The 19,376-nt window shown below is 37.3% G+C and overlaps 1 protein-coding gene across 1 annotated transcript in view; it reads right to left on the bottom strand.

The window, feature by feature from the left end:
- Window positions 1–19,158, bottom strand: part of AIDA (axin interactor, dorsalization associated) — a 69,033-nt gene extending 49,875 nt beyond the window's left edge. The window contains exons 1-2 of the mRNA XM_037823368.1: window positions 19,019–19,158; window positions 11,019–11,088 (exon numbers count right to left, since the gene is read on the bottom strand). Coding sequence (XP_037679296.1) covers window positions 11,019–11,088; window positions 19,019–19,128 — 180 coding nt within the window. The 5' untranslated portion in view covers window positions 19,129–19,158. The remainder of the gene's footprint in view (window positions 1–11,018; window positions 11,089–19,018) is intronic.
- Window positions 19,159–19,376: the final 218 nt, after the last annotated feature.

The following is a 19,376-nucleotide window of genomic DNA, read 5'->3' as shown; positions in this document are numbered from 1 at the left end:
ACTATAATATAAAGCACAGGCACTCGATTCTATAAGCTTCAGCAAAGAGAGTTGTTATATGTCCTGAAGAAATGAGAAAGGAATCGGTATTAGGAATCAAGCCCCAGTGACTGGAAGGATTTCTAAAACTAAAGAATTTAGAAAATGGTCATGGTTCAATTGCCTAAAATTCCAAATTGAAAGTAGGGGGAGATAAGTTTGAGAAATGAAATGGTGGGAGTCATTCTGAAGAGGACTTTCAACTGAGGAATTTGTTTTTGCTTTAGTAATAAATTATACAGAAGGTGTTTGAACAAAAGAGTGACGCCATCAGAGAGGCCGTTTAAGAAGATTGTTGTGGTAACAGAACATACAGATTGAAGTAGAAAAAGGAAAAGACTAAAGGCAAAAACAGTCAGGTTATTTCAACTGCCCAGATAAACAGTAATCAACATGAATGACTAGGGTGGGATAGAAAAGGAGAAGACCTGTGCAAATAACATATATAAGAACAGACAGCTGAATTATCCCCACTAAGACTTTCAAGTCCTTCCATAAAAGACATTCCCTAAGCTTTTATTGGAAATAAATCCAGAATATAAAAGTGAAGTATTTCTGTACAATATTTTCAGTGCCCGCACAATAAAATATTCTGAAAAAATATGACCTTTTTCTAAACATACTGATGACTTGTAGAAGTTTTATAAATTAGATTTGGTTTTTTCTCTTTTGTCAATTTTCTTTGGAAGGCAAATGAGGAACAAAGAGAGCAATAAGTATTGCCCAGGCCACTGGTACTTAGGCTAGTGGGTATTATACAATTATTATATCTACAATAAACAGCTGGTATAGTGACTCACAAAGTATGCCACTACTAGGCAAGGTATGACTCTCAGCCAACGAATAAGTAACAATATTTAACCATCTCCACAATCTTTAGAACTTCCTTTTAATCCCAAAACAACAATTTAGAACATGCCTGATTTTATTCTGAAGCTATTATATTTAAATATACGAACAGCAGGATTCAAAATACTGAATAAATTTATTAACCCTCTCAAATTGCCTAGATACCAGTCATAGTTTTTCTACATAAAATCTTGTATCTCCAAATTGTTCTTCAAAGACACAACTCAAATATGACAAAATTAGTAATAATTTTAATTTAATAATTTAATCCCCACTATACTCCATAAATTAGAATATTACTTTTCCCCCCATTTGGTAGATGCGAAAACTGAAGCACAGAGAGATTAAGTAACTTTCCTTGGACATCAATGCCTCTGGACAACAAAGCAACACTCTTATTTTAATATGGTTTAGCTATAAAACTTACCAACTTTATGTACCTTCAATTTTTTTAAAAAAAGAATTTTGTACAAAGTGAGATGTATCAATGAGTAAGTTCTTTAAAGTATTAATTCATTTCCCTTCTTTATCATAAAATCCATTTAATGTGATGTTTTTAACATTGAAGGTAAAATGTTGTAGTTAAACAACTATGAGTCCTTTAATTAAATATTTTAAATTTAAATATTTCTTCAAGTTAAACAGAAGCAATAACTTTTTATACAGAATCTACTGAACTATTCAAAATACCAATAGGCATTATTCATAACTATTTTAAGGAACCACACCCAACCTCAGTATTAAAAAAGGAGTGAAACACTGTCATTTTCAGCTGTAGCACTAACTTTCAAAACATGTAGCATTTGATTTTCAATGCTGATATCAAAATTGAGTGTTGCTACAGCAATTAAACTTTACCATTTTTAGAAACAAATGATTCAGAAAAGTAATTAAGAAGAAAAAGTCATGTGTGCCAAAGTATAAGTATTAACTATTAACTAATGTACATTAAGACTAAACATTGAAGATAAGTGAAGCTTGATTTAGAAGTTTTAAATTACTTTATTCGAATTAACTGCTCGTACCTAATATTGTATAGAAATGGAAAATGTTCTCAATTTTCAGAATATTAGCTATTTTACTTTGTTATTCCTAGGGGAATTGACAACTCAAAACAGCAGTTAAAGAAAAAGATGGAATAAAACATACAAAAAAAAAGCTAAATTAATTTTACTAAAATGTATTCAATTTATATAAGGAAAAATAGGTTTTAAAAATACATGCAGTTAAGTGTGGAAGATGGTGGCATAGAGAGGAGTGGAAGCTAAGTAGTCCCCCTGGAACAACTACAAAAAAAACAGAAACAACTAGTAAATAATCCAGAATAACTGCAGAGGGACAAACAAGACCATCCATTCATCATACACCAACCTGAATTGGGAGGAATGCCCGAGAACACAGCATAAAATCTGTAAGTAAAACCTGCGGAACCAGGTCGGGAGACCCCCTCCCCCATAGCCCCAGCTGCGGAGCCACATGGTGCCAGAGAGAAGCTCTCTCCCAGCAAGCAAATACAGCTCAGCTGAGCTCCAACTGGGGTTTTAAGTAGCAAGTGTGAACTGCTCACTACAGGTACGCAGCCCCAAAAACAGACAGAGGCTTTGGGTGACAACTGACCTGGGAGAGCTGGAGGGTCACCTTGGACTATGTCTGAACAGGACTATCTGTTTCTTTTTTGGCTCAGTGGAGAAAGCCCCAGTCATTTTCAGTTTCCAGGGCTGTGACTCCCGGAAGGGTGGAGACAGCACAAGCAGAGAGAGACCATTGAAATGCTAACGACCTCCACCTGAGGGGTCTGTCTTCTCTAGGAGGAAAGGGGTGGGGCCCTTTCCATTCAGAACCAGACCCCAGAGCCTGGGGGAACACAGCCATACCTCCTCACACCAGTCAAGAATTATAGGCTAACAGGCATCACCTGCTGGGCAGAAAAGCACAGTGACCTGAGGCATCAAAGGGTGGAGCAATTTTCTAAGACACACCCTCAGGGAAACCAGATACTGAATATTTCTTCCCTCTGGGACCTGAGCCTGTTCTGGTCTGGGAAAACCTGATTTGGATAACCAAGGAAACCATGCCTAGACAACAGAAAATTACAACCTACACTAAGAAAAACAAAGTTATGGCCCAAAGGAACAAACGTACACTTCAACTGAGATACAGGAATTTAAACAACTAATGCTAAATCAATTCAAAAAGTTTAGAGAAGATATTGCAAAAGAGATAGAGGCTGTAAAGGAAACACTGGGCATATATACGGCAGAAATCAAAAGTTCAAAAAAACAACTAGTGGAATCTATGGAAATGAAAGGCACAACACAAGAGATGAAAGACACAATAGAAACATACAACAGATCTCAAGAGGCAGAAGAAAACACTCAGGAACTGGAGAACAAAACACCTGAAAGCCTACACGCAAAGGAGCAGATGGAGAAAAGAATGAAAAAATATGAGCAACGTCTCCGGGAACTCAAGGATGAAACAAAGTACAATAATGTACTTATCATTGGTGTCCCAGAAGGAGAAGAGAAGGGAAAGGGGGCAGAAGCAATAATAGAGGAAATAATTAATGAAAATTTCCCATCTCTTATGAAAGACATAAAATTACAGATCCAAGAAGCGCAGCGTACTCCGAACAGAAGAGATATGAATAGGCCTATGCCAAGACACTTAATAATCAGATTATCAAATGTCATAGACAAAGAGAATCCTGAAAGCAGCAAGAGAAAAGCAATCCATTACATACAAAGGAAACTTAATAAGACTATGTGTGGATCTCTCAGCAGAAACCATGGAGGCAAGAAAGAAGTGGTGTGATATATTTAAGATACTGAAAGAGAAAAACCACCAACCAAGAATCCTGTATCCAGCAAAGCTGTCCTTCAAATATGAGGGAGAGCTCAAAATATTTTCTGACAAACAGACAATGAGAGACTTTGTGAACAAGACACCTGCCCTACAGGAAATACTAAAGGGAGCACTACAGGGTGATAAAAGACAGGAGTGTGTGGTTTGGAACACAATTTTGGGAGACAGTAGCACAACAATGGAAGTACACTGAACAAAGTTAACTATGAATACGGTTGAGAGAGGAAGATGGGGAGCATGTGAGACACCACAAGAAAGGAGGAAAGATAACAACTGGGACTGTGTAACTTGGTGAAATCTAGAGTGTTCAACAATTGTGATAAAATGTACAAATACATTCTTTTACGAGGGAGAACAAGCAAATGTCAACCTTGCAAGGTGTTAAAAATGGGGAGGCATTGGGGGAGGGATGCAATCAGCATAAACTAGAGACTGTAACTAATAGAATTATTGTATTATGCTTCCTTTAATGTAACAAAGGTGATATACCAAGGTGAATGCAGATAAGAGGGGGGGATAGGGGAGGCATGTTAGACACTTGACATTGGTGGTATTGTCTGATTCTTTATTCTACTTTGATTTAAGGTTATTTTTCCTTTTGCTGCTTCCTAGCTGTCATTTTTTTTTCCTCTTTCTTTTGCCTCTCTACCTTCTTTGACTCTCCCTCCTGCCTTGGGGAAGAAATGTAGATGCTCTTATATAGATAGTGGTGAAAGTGGTGAACACATAAGTGTATGACCATGCAGAAAACCATTGATTATTTACTTGGGATGGAATGTATGGTGAGTGAACAAAACCATATTAAAAAAAATGGGTTGATGACAAAACCTCGAGGGCAATATACTGAGTGAAATAAGCCAGACACATTAGGACAATTATTGCAGGGTCTCACTGATAGGAACTAATTACAATATGTAAACTCATAGACATGAAATATAAGGTACCAACATATAGGACGAGGCTTAAGAATGGGGAGTGGTTGCTAAGTATGAGCAGAATGTTCAATTAGGATGAACTTAAATGTTTGGAAATGAACTGGGGTGTTGGTAGCAAGATGTGAGAATAACTAACAGCGCCGAATGGTGTGTGAATGAGGTGGAAAGGGGAAGCTCAGAGTCATATATGTCACCAGAAGGAAAGTTGGAGGTCAAAAGATGGGAATGTATAAAACTGAATCCTATGGTGGGCAATGTCCATGATCAACCGTACAAATACTAGAAATCACTTCATGAACCAGAACAAATGTATGACAATACAATTAGAAGTCAATAATAGAGGGGCATATAGGGAAGAACTATATACCTATTACAAACTATATACTATAGTTAGTAGTATTTCAACATTTTTTCATAAACAGTAACAAATGTGCTATATGAATACTAGGAGTCAACAATTGAGGGGGGTTGGTTAGGGATAGGGGAGGATTAGAGTTTCCTTTTCTTTTTTTCTTTTTTCATCTTTCACTTTATTTCTTGTCTGGGGTAATGAAAAGTTTCTAAAAATTGAACAAAAATTAAGTGTGATGGATGCACAGCTGTATGAGGGTACCCAGGGGCAAGTGATTGTACACTTTGGATCTTTGGATAATTGTATGGTATCTGAACAATCTCAATAAAAATGAAAAAAAAAAAAAATGAAAAAAAAAAAAATACACGCAGTTAAATTAGTATACGGGTTCATTCCCCAGCACCTTTACCAGATTTGCAAGTTGGAACCCTCGTACCTTGTTGGTGTGGTTGTAAAATGGTGGAGCCATGGTGGTTAACAGTTTGGTGGTTACTCAGAAAATTGAAGATAGTATTACCATATGACCCAACAATTCCACTTCTAGGTATATACCCCAAAGAATTGAAAGCAGAGACTCAAACAGATATTTTTACACCAAAGTTCATAGCATTGTTATTCACAATAACCAAAAGGGGGAAGCAACCCACATGTTCATGAGTAGTGAAAAGATAAAGACAATGTGGCATACATATACAATGGAATATTATTCAGCCATAAAAAGGAATGAAGTTCTCTGATACATCCTACAACAGGGTGAACCTTGAAGACATTATGTTGAGTAAAATAAGCCAGACATAAAAGGACAAATATTATATGATGTCACTTTCATGAAATACCCAGAATAAGCAAATTCAGAGAGACAGAAAGTAGATTATAGGTTATCAGAAGCTCAGAGGTAGAGTAAGGGGGATGGGGAGTTATTGCTTAATGGGTACAGAGTTTCTGTTTGAGGTGACGAAAAAGTTTGGATAATGGATGTTGGTGATGGTAGCAAAATATTTTAAGTATAATTAATACCACTGAATTCTACACTTGAAAGTGGTTAAAATGGGAAATTTCAAGTTGTATATGTGTGGTGGCTTGGAGCTATATACCCAGAAAAATGTATTCTTAAAATTAATCCATTCCTATGGGTGTGAACCCTTGTACAAAGGTCGTTTTAAAGAGATTGCTTCAGTTAAGGTGTGCCCAATTGAATCAGGAGGGTCTTAATCCTATCACTGAGGCTTCCTTATAGGAAAGGTCACAGAGGGAGAGAGAAGACAAAGAGAGCAGCCAGAAGCTGGAAGTGAATGGAATTGAGAAGCTGCCATGTGCATTGCCATGTGACAGAAAAGCCAAGGACCAAAGATCACCAGCAGCCAGCCCCAAAATACTACAGACTTCTAGGAAAAAGCACACCTTGACAACATCTTGATTTTGGACTTCTCCTAGCCTCAAAACTGTGAGCCAATAAATTCCTGTTAAGCCAACCTATTGTATGGTATTTGCTTTAGCAGCCAGAAAACTAAAGCAATATGTTACTACAATGAAAACTTTAAAAAATAACAAAAATTGTGAAACCCATTAGAATGATATGGAGAAACTGATAACCATCCTTGCAATGAAACAAATGAGTAAAACTTCCTTATAATCTCTATGTTCAAAAAATAATTAGTATAATTAGATACTTATAATAAGTGTAATTATCACTTAATCCATTCTTAATTTTCTAAATTTAAAAAGCCAATCATCTACCATCTAGCTACGGTTGAAGGTAGTAGAAGAAGGGGAAGAAAGTGAAAAAGGGGGTACCTATAAAATGTAAAACAAAAATACAGTGCTGGAATTTTCATTACCACCAAATTTGATTCAAAACAGGGAAAATCTTTCTAAGCATCATGAGACAGGATGTTCTATTCCATCCAGAAACTTACATGAGAAAATCTACTACATGAAAGTGGGGAATTCAATGGAATGAAAGCTTTTGGCAACTATTCTTTGGCTATTAAATCCAGTTGTTATAATGACAAAACTATCGAGAAATGGAAGCTAAGTCAACTAATCATGAGGGAGGATCAAATAATTTTATTAAAATTAATAATTTTATATCAGAAATCTCTGAGAATATTATTAATAAAAAATCCATTTGAAGCTTTTATACTATTTATCACCAATTAATAAAGTTTGGAGAGATCAATAGCTCTGTTTTAGAGTCCTTTAGATTTGAAATATTATGAAGATGTGTTTAAGTTAATTCTCTCAAAAAGAAGGATCTACATTAAAATAAGAATCACATATGAACAGATACCAATAGCCCAAGATCCAATAAAGCATTTATCAAACATTTTTGAGAGCTCACTGTAGGCTAGACAGCAAAGAATTTCATCAAGAAAGTACTTCAGATATATGATAGGTTTAAAAAATATTGTTTTCCAAAGTCCCACAAACTATCTAAGAAAAATGCAGCTTAGAATAGCGTGCCAGTTTGGATATATTATGTTCCCCAAAACGTCATGTTCTTTAATGCAATCTTGTGGGGGCAGACATATTAGTGTTGATTAGTTTGGAATCCTTTGATTGAGTGTTTCCATGGAGATGTGACTCAACCAACTGTGGGCGAACCATTTGATTAAATTATTTCCATGGAGATACGGACCCCGCCCATTCAGAGTGGGTCTTGATTTAATCACTGGACTCCTATAAAAGAGCTCACAAACAGAAGGACCTCAGAGCAGCTGAGAATAACATTTTGGAGAGCAGCTGCAGCTGAGACATTTTGGACACAGCCTTTGAAGGCGGACTTTTGCTGATGCTTTGGAGATGGTAGCCCAGAGTTTGCTCCGGAGAAGCTAAGAGAGGACAAAACACCCCAAGAGCAACATTTTGAAGAATGCACAGGAGCTGAGAGAGGAGCTGGAACCCGGGAGCAGAAGATGCCATCACGTGCCTTCCCAGCTAACAGAGGTTTTCCGGACACCACTGGTATTCTTCAGGGAAGGTATACTCATGTTGATACCTTAATTTGGACATTTTCATGGCCTTCAGACTTAAATTTGTAACCAAATAAACCCCCTTTATAAAAGCCAATCCATTCCTGGTGTTTTGCATAACGGCAGCATTAGCAAACCAGAACAAGTAGTATAGGCAACATTCTCTATTTTCCTTTTTAAGGGAAACAAAATCTTGTTTCTCTTCCTTTGGCTTATGTGCCAAGTCGATCTTTCAATTTGTTTTGCAGACCCAATAGTCTGTATCAAAATTTCCCATAATATGTTCTCAGAACACTAGATCCAATGAAATATTCTAAAAAGGGTGTAGGGGAACCTCCAAAAATAAATTTAAGAAACACTACATACCCAATCTTTAAAAAAAAAATTTATAAAAAATTTGACTCACACATTAGCATAGTAAAAGCCCCAAGAAGTCACAGACTCACTCTGTTCAAATAATATCTTATGAATTTTTCAGGACCAATGTTCCCCAGAACATGTCTGGGAAATCCTTGTTTTTTAATCATTTATTAACTTGGAGTCTCAGATAACTTTTCTGTATATACAGTCAAATAAGTCTTATAATGTCAGCATGAGAGTTTTGGCCCATTATGAATGTTCTACTTTCAGTTTTTAAGAAAATAAAACTTTTGCACACAACTTGCCTCATATTCATAAAGTAGTACAGAGTGATTTGGGGGTCCTTCTCCAAGCCCAAGGAATAAGCAGGCAGGCCCAGGCTCTCTCTGTAGTCACAACTGGCAGCCACAATGCCTCCTAGGCAGGTATCATAAATAATAAATACCTCAGAAATCAAGCCCCCAGGAAAGGAGGAGTAGAGAATGCTTCAAAGGTAGAAGATGTAGAGATACTTTTTACGAACATATAGTGTTATCTAATCCCTCATTTCATATATAAGGAAATTGAGGCCCAGAGATAGAGCCAGGAGTCAAGACTAAGTCTTCTGACTCGACTTCTAAGACTCTTTCCCTCTATATCATGTTGCCTTCCTAGTCCTTCTGGAGTACAAAATCAGGGGGCCTTTACAATGAAAGATAAACTGCTGAAAGATCGACAGGTGGCTGCTAAGAAACAGCTATAAATTAAAGAACAGAATTATCAAACACCAGTTTCAACCTTAGAAAGTTAAAAAAAAAAATAAGGAAAAGATAATCATCATTGTAATACAAGGCTCATTTCTTGATAGTACTTTTTTTTTGTTTTAGAAGGTCAATTCACTTTATATTTGAGGGCACGCTGTTTACAGGTTCTACAGTTAAACAATATGGACATTAGAGAAAAAGAACATAAGAAACTCTAGGCAAACAGGTGACTGAAATGATTAAAAATTTTTTTTAATTCCCTAAATTTTTGTTCTGTTTCCATACTCATAACACATTTTGTTAGCTGTTAATTTATATACTTAGATATTTGAGAGCCTGTTCATCAAAGTTTAGGTGTTCTAAGTCCCAATTCTGTGATGCCAGCTAATCAGTTCCAAGGTAGTAAAGTATGTGGTCTTTATTTCACTCATTAAATAAATCCATCATTTCCTCTGTGGCCAATATTTTCCAGGGCTAAAAATTCCAAGTCTCCTAACTCTAGAGAGATATTCTAACAAAAGTTCATCCCACTCTGGGCAAGTCTTTGCATTTGGAATCTGGATTTCAGAAAGACTAAAGTAAGCTTTCTCGATGCTCTAGAGATTACAGTGTATCTCCTACAAAAGAAACTGTTCCAGATAAACAGCAAATTCTAATCAGAAGTGTTCAAAGTGCACAATACTACCAAAAACAAATGAGAAACAAACAAACAAACAAAAAGCTAATAGGTCCACGAGGACATAAGTAACAGATGGTGCTGTTCTTGTGGTTATTAGCAATTACTGACGAAAAAGAAAAATATCCTTTTAATTGTAGCAACATGTGTTTTTGGAAATACAAAAGCAAATACATTAGATAAAGTCAATCCTAAATGTTTAAAAAATGCAAATATACTAACTTGTACAGGAAGTGTAGCTAACCCAAATCATTGGGTGTTTTTTCTTCCTGAACTCCTACAAATTGACAAATAAGAGTCAAATGAACACAAGTCTAAGGATTAATAAAATTTGTTTAGATTTAAAGTGCATACAAAAAGTCACTCCTACCCCTACCCCTTTGTGCAAAAAAAAAAAAAAAAAAAAAATCAAAGAAAATTAGTTTACTATAGTTTTCAACATTGCACACTGTCTTTTCTTAAGACATGAATTTTATCACATGAATATGTAAAGAGTAACACATTAATTTTTCTCTTTATCTACAAGATTAAAAATTGACTTAATACTAAATACTTTGAGCCAGAAGAAAATGGGAGTTGTTTCCTTCCATATCTTAAAGTATCTTAAAATTTCTTAAAGTGTCCCATTTTTCATAATCTCTAATAGTACAGGGAGTCAACTTGACACATAATAAAACATATTCAAGGAAAAAGAGCACCATTGAAACATTTTGCAATCTTATGCATTTATTTTGCTGACAGATACTTATGCCATATTCTTGACTTGAACTAATTTTTTTCAATGGTGGGTCTTTTGGGTTTGTTCATTTGTTTTTGGTTTGTTTTTATTGAGAGGAAATAGAGAAGGAGTTAAGAAAGTTCAGAGTTAAGTAAGTGCTGAGATAGGATGCAATTACTCACAATCCTCTACATCTCCAAGCGACTCTAGATAAACTCAAGTCTCTGGGTACCCAACCAAAGTGTGGATGGCCTCCACCAAAGTCTACAAAGGCAAAATGGCTTGTGCTCGACTACAATGATCAAAGAAACGCATTATGTAATAAACCATATGGTCTCTCTCTAAATGATCACTTAATGTTAAAATTCAACTTGTGCAAAACATAGTTGGTATGCTTTCTACTTAAAAGTACAACAGTTTTTTGTTGTTTGTTCTTTTGCTCAAGGGACATAAAAGATAGAATACTTTTCATTTGCAATCTGATATATCAAGAGATTATTTTATGGTACCTTTTGTTCTTCTGTGAATTCAGAATTATTATGCTGAGCTTGGGCCTCTTTTTGTAGATGTCTTGCTAATCTGTAAGAAGAAAAGCATATTCTTTAAACTTTAAGGAAAGCAAACTATTTCAAGTGCAACAAGGTAAAAATTTAAATCTTTTAAAAACACAGTGAAGTATATAGTAATACTTTGTTCTGTTTTCAAAGTATAAATCTACATTATTTTTAGAATCAAATTCTATATACAATGATGATGAAAATAAGATACAAACTTTTCATACAATTTCACAGGGACAAACTCCAGCTCCAAGCAATAAAAACAGAATCTTAGAGCTGGAAGGAATCTCAAAGGGATCTAATCCAAAAATCTTTAGTATGCATGAATTTCTTCTATAACAAGCCACTAAGTAGTTGTCCAGATACTGCTTCAACACTTCTAGTAGCACCAATAATAGCACCAATCAAAGACAATTTATCAGCCAATCATTAATTTGCTGATTGGATTAGTCCAAATCCAAATTACAGCTTATAAGAGTACTTATTCAATGACAAAATGATAGTACTCTACCAAATTATAGTTCTGAAAATGTTTTTTCATGGGCAATAAAGAAAACCTTCTACTAATCAGACATAGAAATCTGTTTGTGCAACTTTCATCATACTTAAAAGTAGCAGCAAGACCTTAAGTGTGTTTTCATGGTTGGATCTATCTCACTAGCCCAAGCTCAACAGTGAGCATTCAAAGCTATTTCTAAAACAGCAAAAGCCAAAGGATTGACTCTTACAACTCAACAACAAAAATACAAACATCCCAATTAAAAAACAGGCAAAGGATTTGAATAGATATCCTTTCCAAAGAAGATATCAAAATGGCCAATAATTCACATCATTAGCCAATAAAGAAACGCAAATCAAAACCACAGTGAAATACTACTTCACACTCACTGGGATGGCTATATTCAAAAAATGAAAAAAAAAAAAAAAAAAAAAAGGTAAATAACAAGTGCTGGTAAGGATGTGGAAAAATCAGAACCCTCATATATTGTTGGTGGGACTATAAAATGGTACAGCCACTGTGGAAAACAGTTTGACAGTTCCACAAAATGTTAAACATAAAGTTACCATATATCCAGTAATTTCACTACTAGGTATACACCCTGGTCTACTGAAAACATATGTTAACACAAAAACTTATACATGAATATACATAGCTGAATTCTTCATGATAGCCCAAAAACTGGAAAGAGCCCAAATATCCATCAACTGATGAACAAATAATCAAAATGTGGTATATCCATAAAGTAGAATATTATTCAGTCATAAAAAGGAGTGGATTACTGATACAAACTATAATTTGGATGAATTTTGAAAACATTAAGCTAAGTGAAAGAAGTCGGGCACAAATGGCCACATATTTGTATGAGTCTATTTATATGTTATGTTCAGAACAGGCAAATCTATGAGACAGAAAGCAGGTAGTTGTTCCTGGGTATAGGGGGAGGGGGAAATTGGAAGTGACTGTTAATAGGTACGGGGTTTATTTTGGGGATGATGGAAATGTTCTAGAGTTAGATAAGTGGTGATGGCTGTAAAACATTGTGCATATACTAAAAACCAGTGAATTGTACACTTAAAAATGGTGAATTTGTGCTCATGAAATGCATCTCAAAAAAATTTTTATGTGGGAGGAAATCCAAAAGATTCAAAGGATCCATTGGTGAAGCATTTTATAATTGGCAAAAAATTTTTGAAAATATTATTCCCAAGCATACTATACTTTTCTGGGTGGGAAATGGGGGCAAGAATACAAAGTACCAGATGGGAATTCTATTCTACACAATCATGTCTTTACAGATCAGGCATAATGTTTATTATATTCAATAGCCACTAACCAATCTATGGAAGGTTTGTATTCTCCTCATTATAAAGCAAGAAACTCCTGCTCAAATGTTAATAGTCAGTAGCAAGAAAACTAACTTCAAACAGACAATCCTATTTTTTAAATTAGGCAACAGACTAGATGGAAAAATTTGCAAATCATATATCTGATAAAGGACGTGTATCCAAAATATACAAAAGAACCATTATAACTCAACAGGTATAAGAAAATGAACTCAAAAGATAGGCAAAAAATTTGAACAGACACTTTACCAAATAGTAAATACACATATGAGAAGCTGCTCATCATCATTAGGGAAATACGAATTAAAATCACAGTGATACACTACATGCCCAACAGAATGCTATAATCAAAGACAGACAATAACAAATTCTGGTAAGGATTTGGAGAAACAGGAAATCTCATACATTGCTTGTGGAAATGTAAAATGGTACTAACCACTTTGAAAACCACTTTGAAAAACACGTTGACAATTTCTTAAAAAGGTAACACAAATTTACCATACGAGCCACTCCCAGGTATCTACCCAAAATAAATGAAAACATATGTCCACAGAAAGACTCGCATGTCAATGTTCATAGCAACATTATTGATAATAGTCAAAAAGGACAAACTCAAATGCCCATCAACTACGGAATGGATATGCAAAACATGGTATATCCATGCAATGTAACATTATTCAGTAAGAAAAACAAAGTACTGATACATGCTACAGAATGCACAAACCTCAAGATTATAGGAAATAAAAGAAGCCAGATGCAAAAGACCACGTATTTATATGATTCCATGTATGTGAAATGTCCAGAAAAGATGCATCTATAAAAATGGAATGGAAAGTGGATCAGCAGCAGCTGCAGCATCACCCGGAAGCTTGTTAGAAACGCAGATTCTCAGGCTCCACCCCAGAACCCCTGCATCGGAATGTCCGCCATGCCGACCAGCAAGCTCTGTAGCAGCAAGCCCCCTAGATGAATCTGATGCCTGCTGAAAGTTGGGAAACATGGCTCTTGAGGTTTTTTGTGTTTGTTTTTTTGGGGGGATGGGGAAGAAAAAAAAAAAATGGAATGGGACTAGGAGTAGGACTGTGGAGGGATTGCAAATGGGCACAAGAAATCTTTTGGGATGATGGAAATGTTCCAAAATTTGGTTGTGGTGATGGTTGTATAACTCAGTAAATATACTAAAAAATCATTTAATTGTACATGTAAAATTGATGAATTTTATGATATATAAACTATACATCAACAAAGTTGTTAGGGGAAAAAAAAAACCTTTTTAAAAACCTAGACAAAAAGTTAATTTTCTAAGTCCACAAAATATTGTACCATTCTAAGATAAAATGAGACATGATTTTGTCCACTTAGGAAAAATCCTCATCCTTTAGATATCAGATGAGTAGGAAGCATTTTTATTAGTAAAGGTGGGAAGCCTGTTGAGTAGTCTTCTTTAGAGAATCACCTCTGAATGGCACAGTACTTGCAAGGTAGAACAAGACTCTTCTCAAGAGGCAGTTTTAATTAGACTTTAAGCACATAAACAAGTGGCTGGCTGAACCCCCACAGCATTTCATAACATAGATTAGTGGTTCTTAAACTATCTATAGTGAAGCACAAGTTTTTTTTCCCCCAATCTGTTCCAGATTGTAAATTGTAAAATAATTGTAAAATTAAACTATCATGAAGATACCAAATCACTATGCTTCTAAATGCTTACTCTCAATTTCTTAATTTATCGGTTGCAGACCAATAACAGTTTGCAGAGTAGCATCAATTTGTGGACCATACTTTTGAGTAGCACTGATATAAAGCATGGTAAAGATGACTAAAAGCACGTATTACCCAGTCTTCAAACTCATCCACTCATTTAATAAATATTTAGTGAGCAGTCACATGTTAGATAAATACCTCAGGAGTGATCCTGTGAAATGTCTGATTCACAGCAACAATTTCTATATGACTCTGCCATAACTTCAGGGTCAGGAATCTCCAGGTATTTGAAAGAAGTGGCTTGCTAAATGGAGTTATGTTTAATTGACCATATTTTGGGTAATAATTTAGTTTTGACACAATTTCTTTAAATCTTCCAACAGTACTGGCATAAACTCTTTTATGCTCTTAAAGTATACTTGTGAATTCATCTGTTTAACAATTATTTATTGATACCTAATACTCCTATGGATGCTAAGGATACACTGGAGACCAAAACAGACCCCAACCCCAATACTCTGCCCTCAAAGAGCTTACATTCTAGCAGGGAGAGAGTAAACAAAATGAATACGCATAATACATTGTATTTTAGATGGTGATAAGTATTATGGGAAAAAAGTAAGCAGGATGTGGGGTAAGGAGTATAAGAATGAAGTAGAGGGAGTAGGTGTGGATAGCAGGTTTTGCAATTTTAAACAGGGTGGCTAACAAGGGCCTCAGTGAGAAGGTAACATATGAACAAACATATGAAGGAGGTGACCAAGCAACCCACACAGATACGGGGGGAAGAGTATTCCAGACAGAGAAAAAGTACAGGACCCTAAGGAAGAAGCATGCTTCAGGAAACAGCAAGGAGTATGGTAGCACTTAACTCTTTCAATACTTCTGTAATAATGTTGCCTAGTTACACTTAAATCCTTTATTAGACTCAGTGCTTTGAGGGCAGAAATCATATCTTATTCATCTTTGTATCCCCAGCCCTTACTAGTTGAATTATGAGATTGTTTAACCTCTAGTATTTTTACATCATGACAGCACAAACATGCTCATTCCCTCCTCAACAATCTCCACCCCTCATCCCCTGCAAACCCACTCCTGGGTGTTGTATGATTACAAAGACATTACTGCTCAACCAATTAGAAATCACAATTAACCTAGACTTTTCCTCCTTCTTCACTCTCAAAATCCAATCAGTGTTTCACTCTAACCTATACTAACCTATTGTATCTCACTTCCTATTCAAAGAGTGAAATAGTGACACATCCCAAAATAATTTGGGAAGAGAATAAAAAATATATTTACAGCCCCTCCACCCCCCGCCCCGAGGAGCTGGGGGAAGGTGCAGAAGTGTTGGACTTCCTCACCTGGACTGGTGTTGATGTTGTCACAAACATTGGGACTTGGCGGTTTGATGTGCCAAGCCCCCTATTGTGGGACTTGCCCTTATGAAGCTCATTACTGCATAGGAGAGGCTCAACTTGCATATAATGGTGCCTAAAAGCCTCCCCCTGAGTACCTCTTTGTTGCTCAAATGTGGCCCTCTCTCTCTCTAACTGAGCCACCTCGGCAGGGGAACTCACTGCCCTCCCCCCTATGTGGGACCTGACTCCCAGGGTGTAAATCTCCCTGGCAACGCAGGATATGACTCCTGAGGATGAATCTGGACCCGACATCGTGGGATTGAGAATATCTTCTTGACCAAAAGGGGGATGCAAAATGAGTCGAAATAGTTTCGGTGGCTGAGAGATTTCAAATGGAGTTGAGAGGTCACTCTGGTGGACATTCTTATGCACTATATAGATAACACCTCTTAGGTTTTAATGTATTGGAATAGCTAGAAGTAAATACCTGAAACTACCAAACTCCAACCCAGTACTCTGGACTCCTGAAGATGACTGTATAATAATGAAGATTACAAGGGGTGACAGTGTGATTGTGAAAACCTGGTGGATCACACTCCCTTTATCCAGTGTATGGATGGATGAGTAGAAAAATGGGGACAAAAACTAAATGACAAATAGGGTGGGATGGGGGTGGATGGTTTGGGTGTTCTTTTTTTTACTTTTATTTTTTATTCTTATTCTGCTTCTTTCTGATGTAAGGAAAATGTTCAGAAATAGATTGTGGTGATGAATGCATAACTACATGATCGTACTGTGAACAGCTGATTGTATACCACGGATGACTGTATGGTATGTGAATATATTTCAACAAAACTGAACTTAAAAAAAAAAAAATCCAATCAGTGACTGAATCCTGTCGATTCTTGTTTATATTATTACAGTGACTCCAAACTGCAGTCTCCTTTATCCCAGACTTTTCTCCAAAAGATTTGTCAAATCAAAAGGCCAATTTCCCTTCATTTCTGGATATATTAGATAATTTTAAACTCTTGACCTCATTTTACATGTAGTCTATATATGTTTACAAAATTTAAGCCAATCATTACAAATTACCATTCAAATTTGACCCTGGCAGTTTTTATAATAATTTGGGGACTACTCTGAATCATGGAGTTCAAAGGTTAGTACTTAGGTTCAACAACGGATTGGGTTTATGTGTTTCTGTTACCATTGTTCAGATGTTCCGAGAAATTCCAACTAAGCAGCTTGCATGTTCAATTTTCCTTTGTAATGTCAATTGGACATGGTATTCTTCACTTTCCATTGCAAGGGTTGTTGCAGAGTGCTAACAGCTGCTAGGTCGCATCCCACCCACTATGAGTGAGAGGCAGATTTATATTTCAGGGTATGCAATTTTAGTTAACATACAGACTGACTGATGATACATAGGTGCTCACTGTCTAACTGGCCACCCGGTATGGAAGGCTATGTTCTCTGATAATGAGAGAAGTTCTCTAATTTGTCCAATTCACTTAAAGAACTACCCTATCAGTGCATCTCAAATAAAGTACTTTAAGCCCTGTGCAGTAGAGAAGACAGGATTTGGAATTTAAAAATCCCAGATTTCAATGGTATAGTTTTGTGATCCTGGTAATCTGTTTAACCTCAGCTACAATTTCCTCATTTTGTAAAATGAGAATAATAATGATATTCTCACTGGGTAGTTGCAAGGGCAAATAAAATCATGTGAAAGTGCATAACAAATGTAGTTGTTACACATGGCAAAAGGGCCCAGAGCTTGGTTGTTTTCAGGGGTATTTGACACAACAGGCCCTTCGAAGTCAGTAGGATTGGGTAGAGAACATTCACACATTTAAATTATTTTAATGGTCAGATAAAAAAACAACTTGTGGGGATGGGATAAAAATTTACATCTTCCAAGGAACAGTACTGTATTCTTTCCAGAAGATACAATGGAAAAAAATATTTTACTCACACATAGTTTCATACTTGGTAAAACCTCAAACAAAAACTTGCTTTAAACCAAGTAGTTAATGGCAACAATTTGCAAACAATAGTATTTTGGTAGACCATGTTTATTTTAAGTAAAATGCATAGGAAAAGCAAGATTTCATATCTACATAAATCTTGTCTTTTAATTTTAAAAACATCCCTCAAGTATTTTGAAAAACCAGAAAGGGAAAGAAATCGGACTTTGATTGATCAAGGAAACTGGTACTCACATGTACCCTGCCGGCTATACAGTATACACAGGAAAAGTAGGAGGGACCCAAGAAGGGAGTGGTGGCTCCTGTGCGTGGTCTATTAATGCACATTTTGCTCTCTTCTGTTCACATCCTGAGCGGACTCCACCCAAAGACACTGAGCGAAGGGGTGGGTGGGACTCACAGCCTAGCAAATAACAGTCCCAGAAACTGAAACAGAATCGAGGTGAATTGTGAAAACACGGTTCACAAGAAAGATGGGTGGAAAAGGGGAGCGGGAGGGAACCCTTCTTTTGGCAGGACTCAGTGCTTCCTGGGGACACCATTCACAGTTCTCTCCTGTCCCGTACGCGCGCGCGTCCACACACACATACACACACACACTGATAGAGCGCGAGCACAAGGCCACTCATCCTCGAACGTGGGCGGAGAACACACAATTATTCCTCAGAGAGTTTGAAGGAGAAAATGAGGGGCGGCAACCTGAGAGAGGCGGAGGAAAGAGAAACTGGCGGCAGAATTGGGGACCCGTAAGATCGTGGAAAGACCTAAGTAGGTAACCTGTTGGGCCGACGCCCCCAAGACAAAACGGCTACCTGTTGAATGGAACTGGCCCTGTGGGGGCAGGAGGGGGACAAGGGAGAGATGCCCGAGAGAGCGGACCCGTTCTCTAGAGCAGCCTCTCCGGGGCCAGTGGGATCTCAGCCCTGGTGCCTGCGGAGCCCCACCCTAAGAAGCCTTGGCTGCAGACACAGCGATGAAAGACACCGACAGAAAAAAGGGGGAGGCGGCCGACTGGAGCCGGTCTGGCCCGCTGCCGCGGTTCGTCACTCACATCTGATACTCGTCTATCGCCTCCACCAGCTGGCCCCAAGAGTCGAAGTCGGCGCCTCTCCTAAAACTGGCGCCCCACCGCTGCAGCAGACTCCTGGTCACTTCCGACATGGCCGGTCCCCACCCCGTCCCCTCCCGCCCCTACCCCAGCAAGGCCGGGCTCTAGGGCGCCATCCTCCCCGGGCGTGGTCCTGACATTAACAGGGCCACGAGGATCCGCTACGGCCACCACCGCCACCCACCGAGGAGCCGCCCAAGCCCATTTGCAGCCACAGCCAAACTTTGCGGCTCCGAAGCGGCCGCCCCGCGCAAGCCCCGCCCCCGAGACCCCGCCTCGCGTTAGGTTGAGGCCGCCCCAC

The sequence above is a fragment of the Choloepus didactylus genome, chromosome 2 (genome assembly GCF_015220235.1).
Source record: "Choloepus didactylus isolate mChoDid1 chromosome 2, mChoDid1.pri, whole genome shotgun sequence".
In the NCBI taxonomy this organism is placed as follows: domain Eukaryota; kingdom Metazoa; phylum Chordata; class Mammalia; order Pilosa; family Megalonychidae; genus Choloepus; species Choloepus didactylus.
This window is presented reverse-complemented; position numbering and strand designations above follow the sequence as displayed.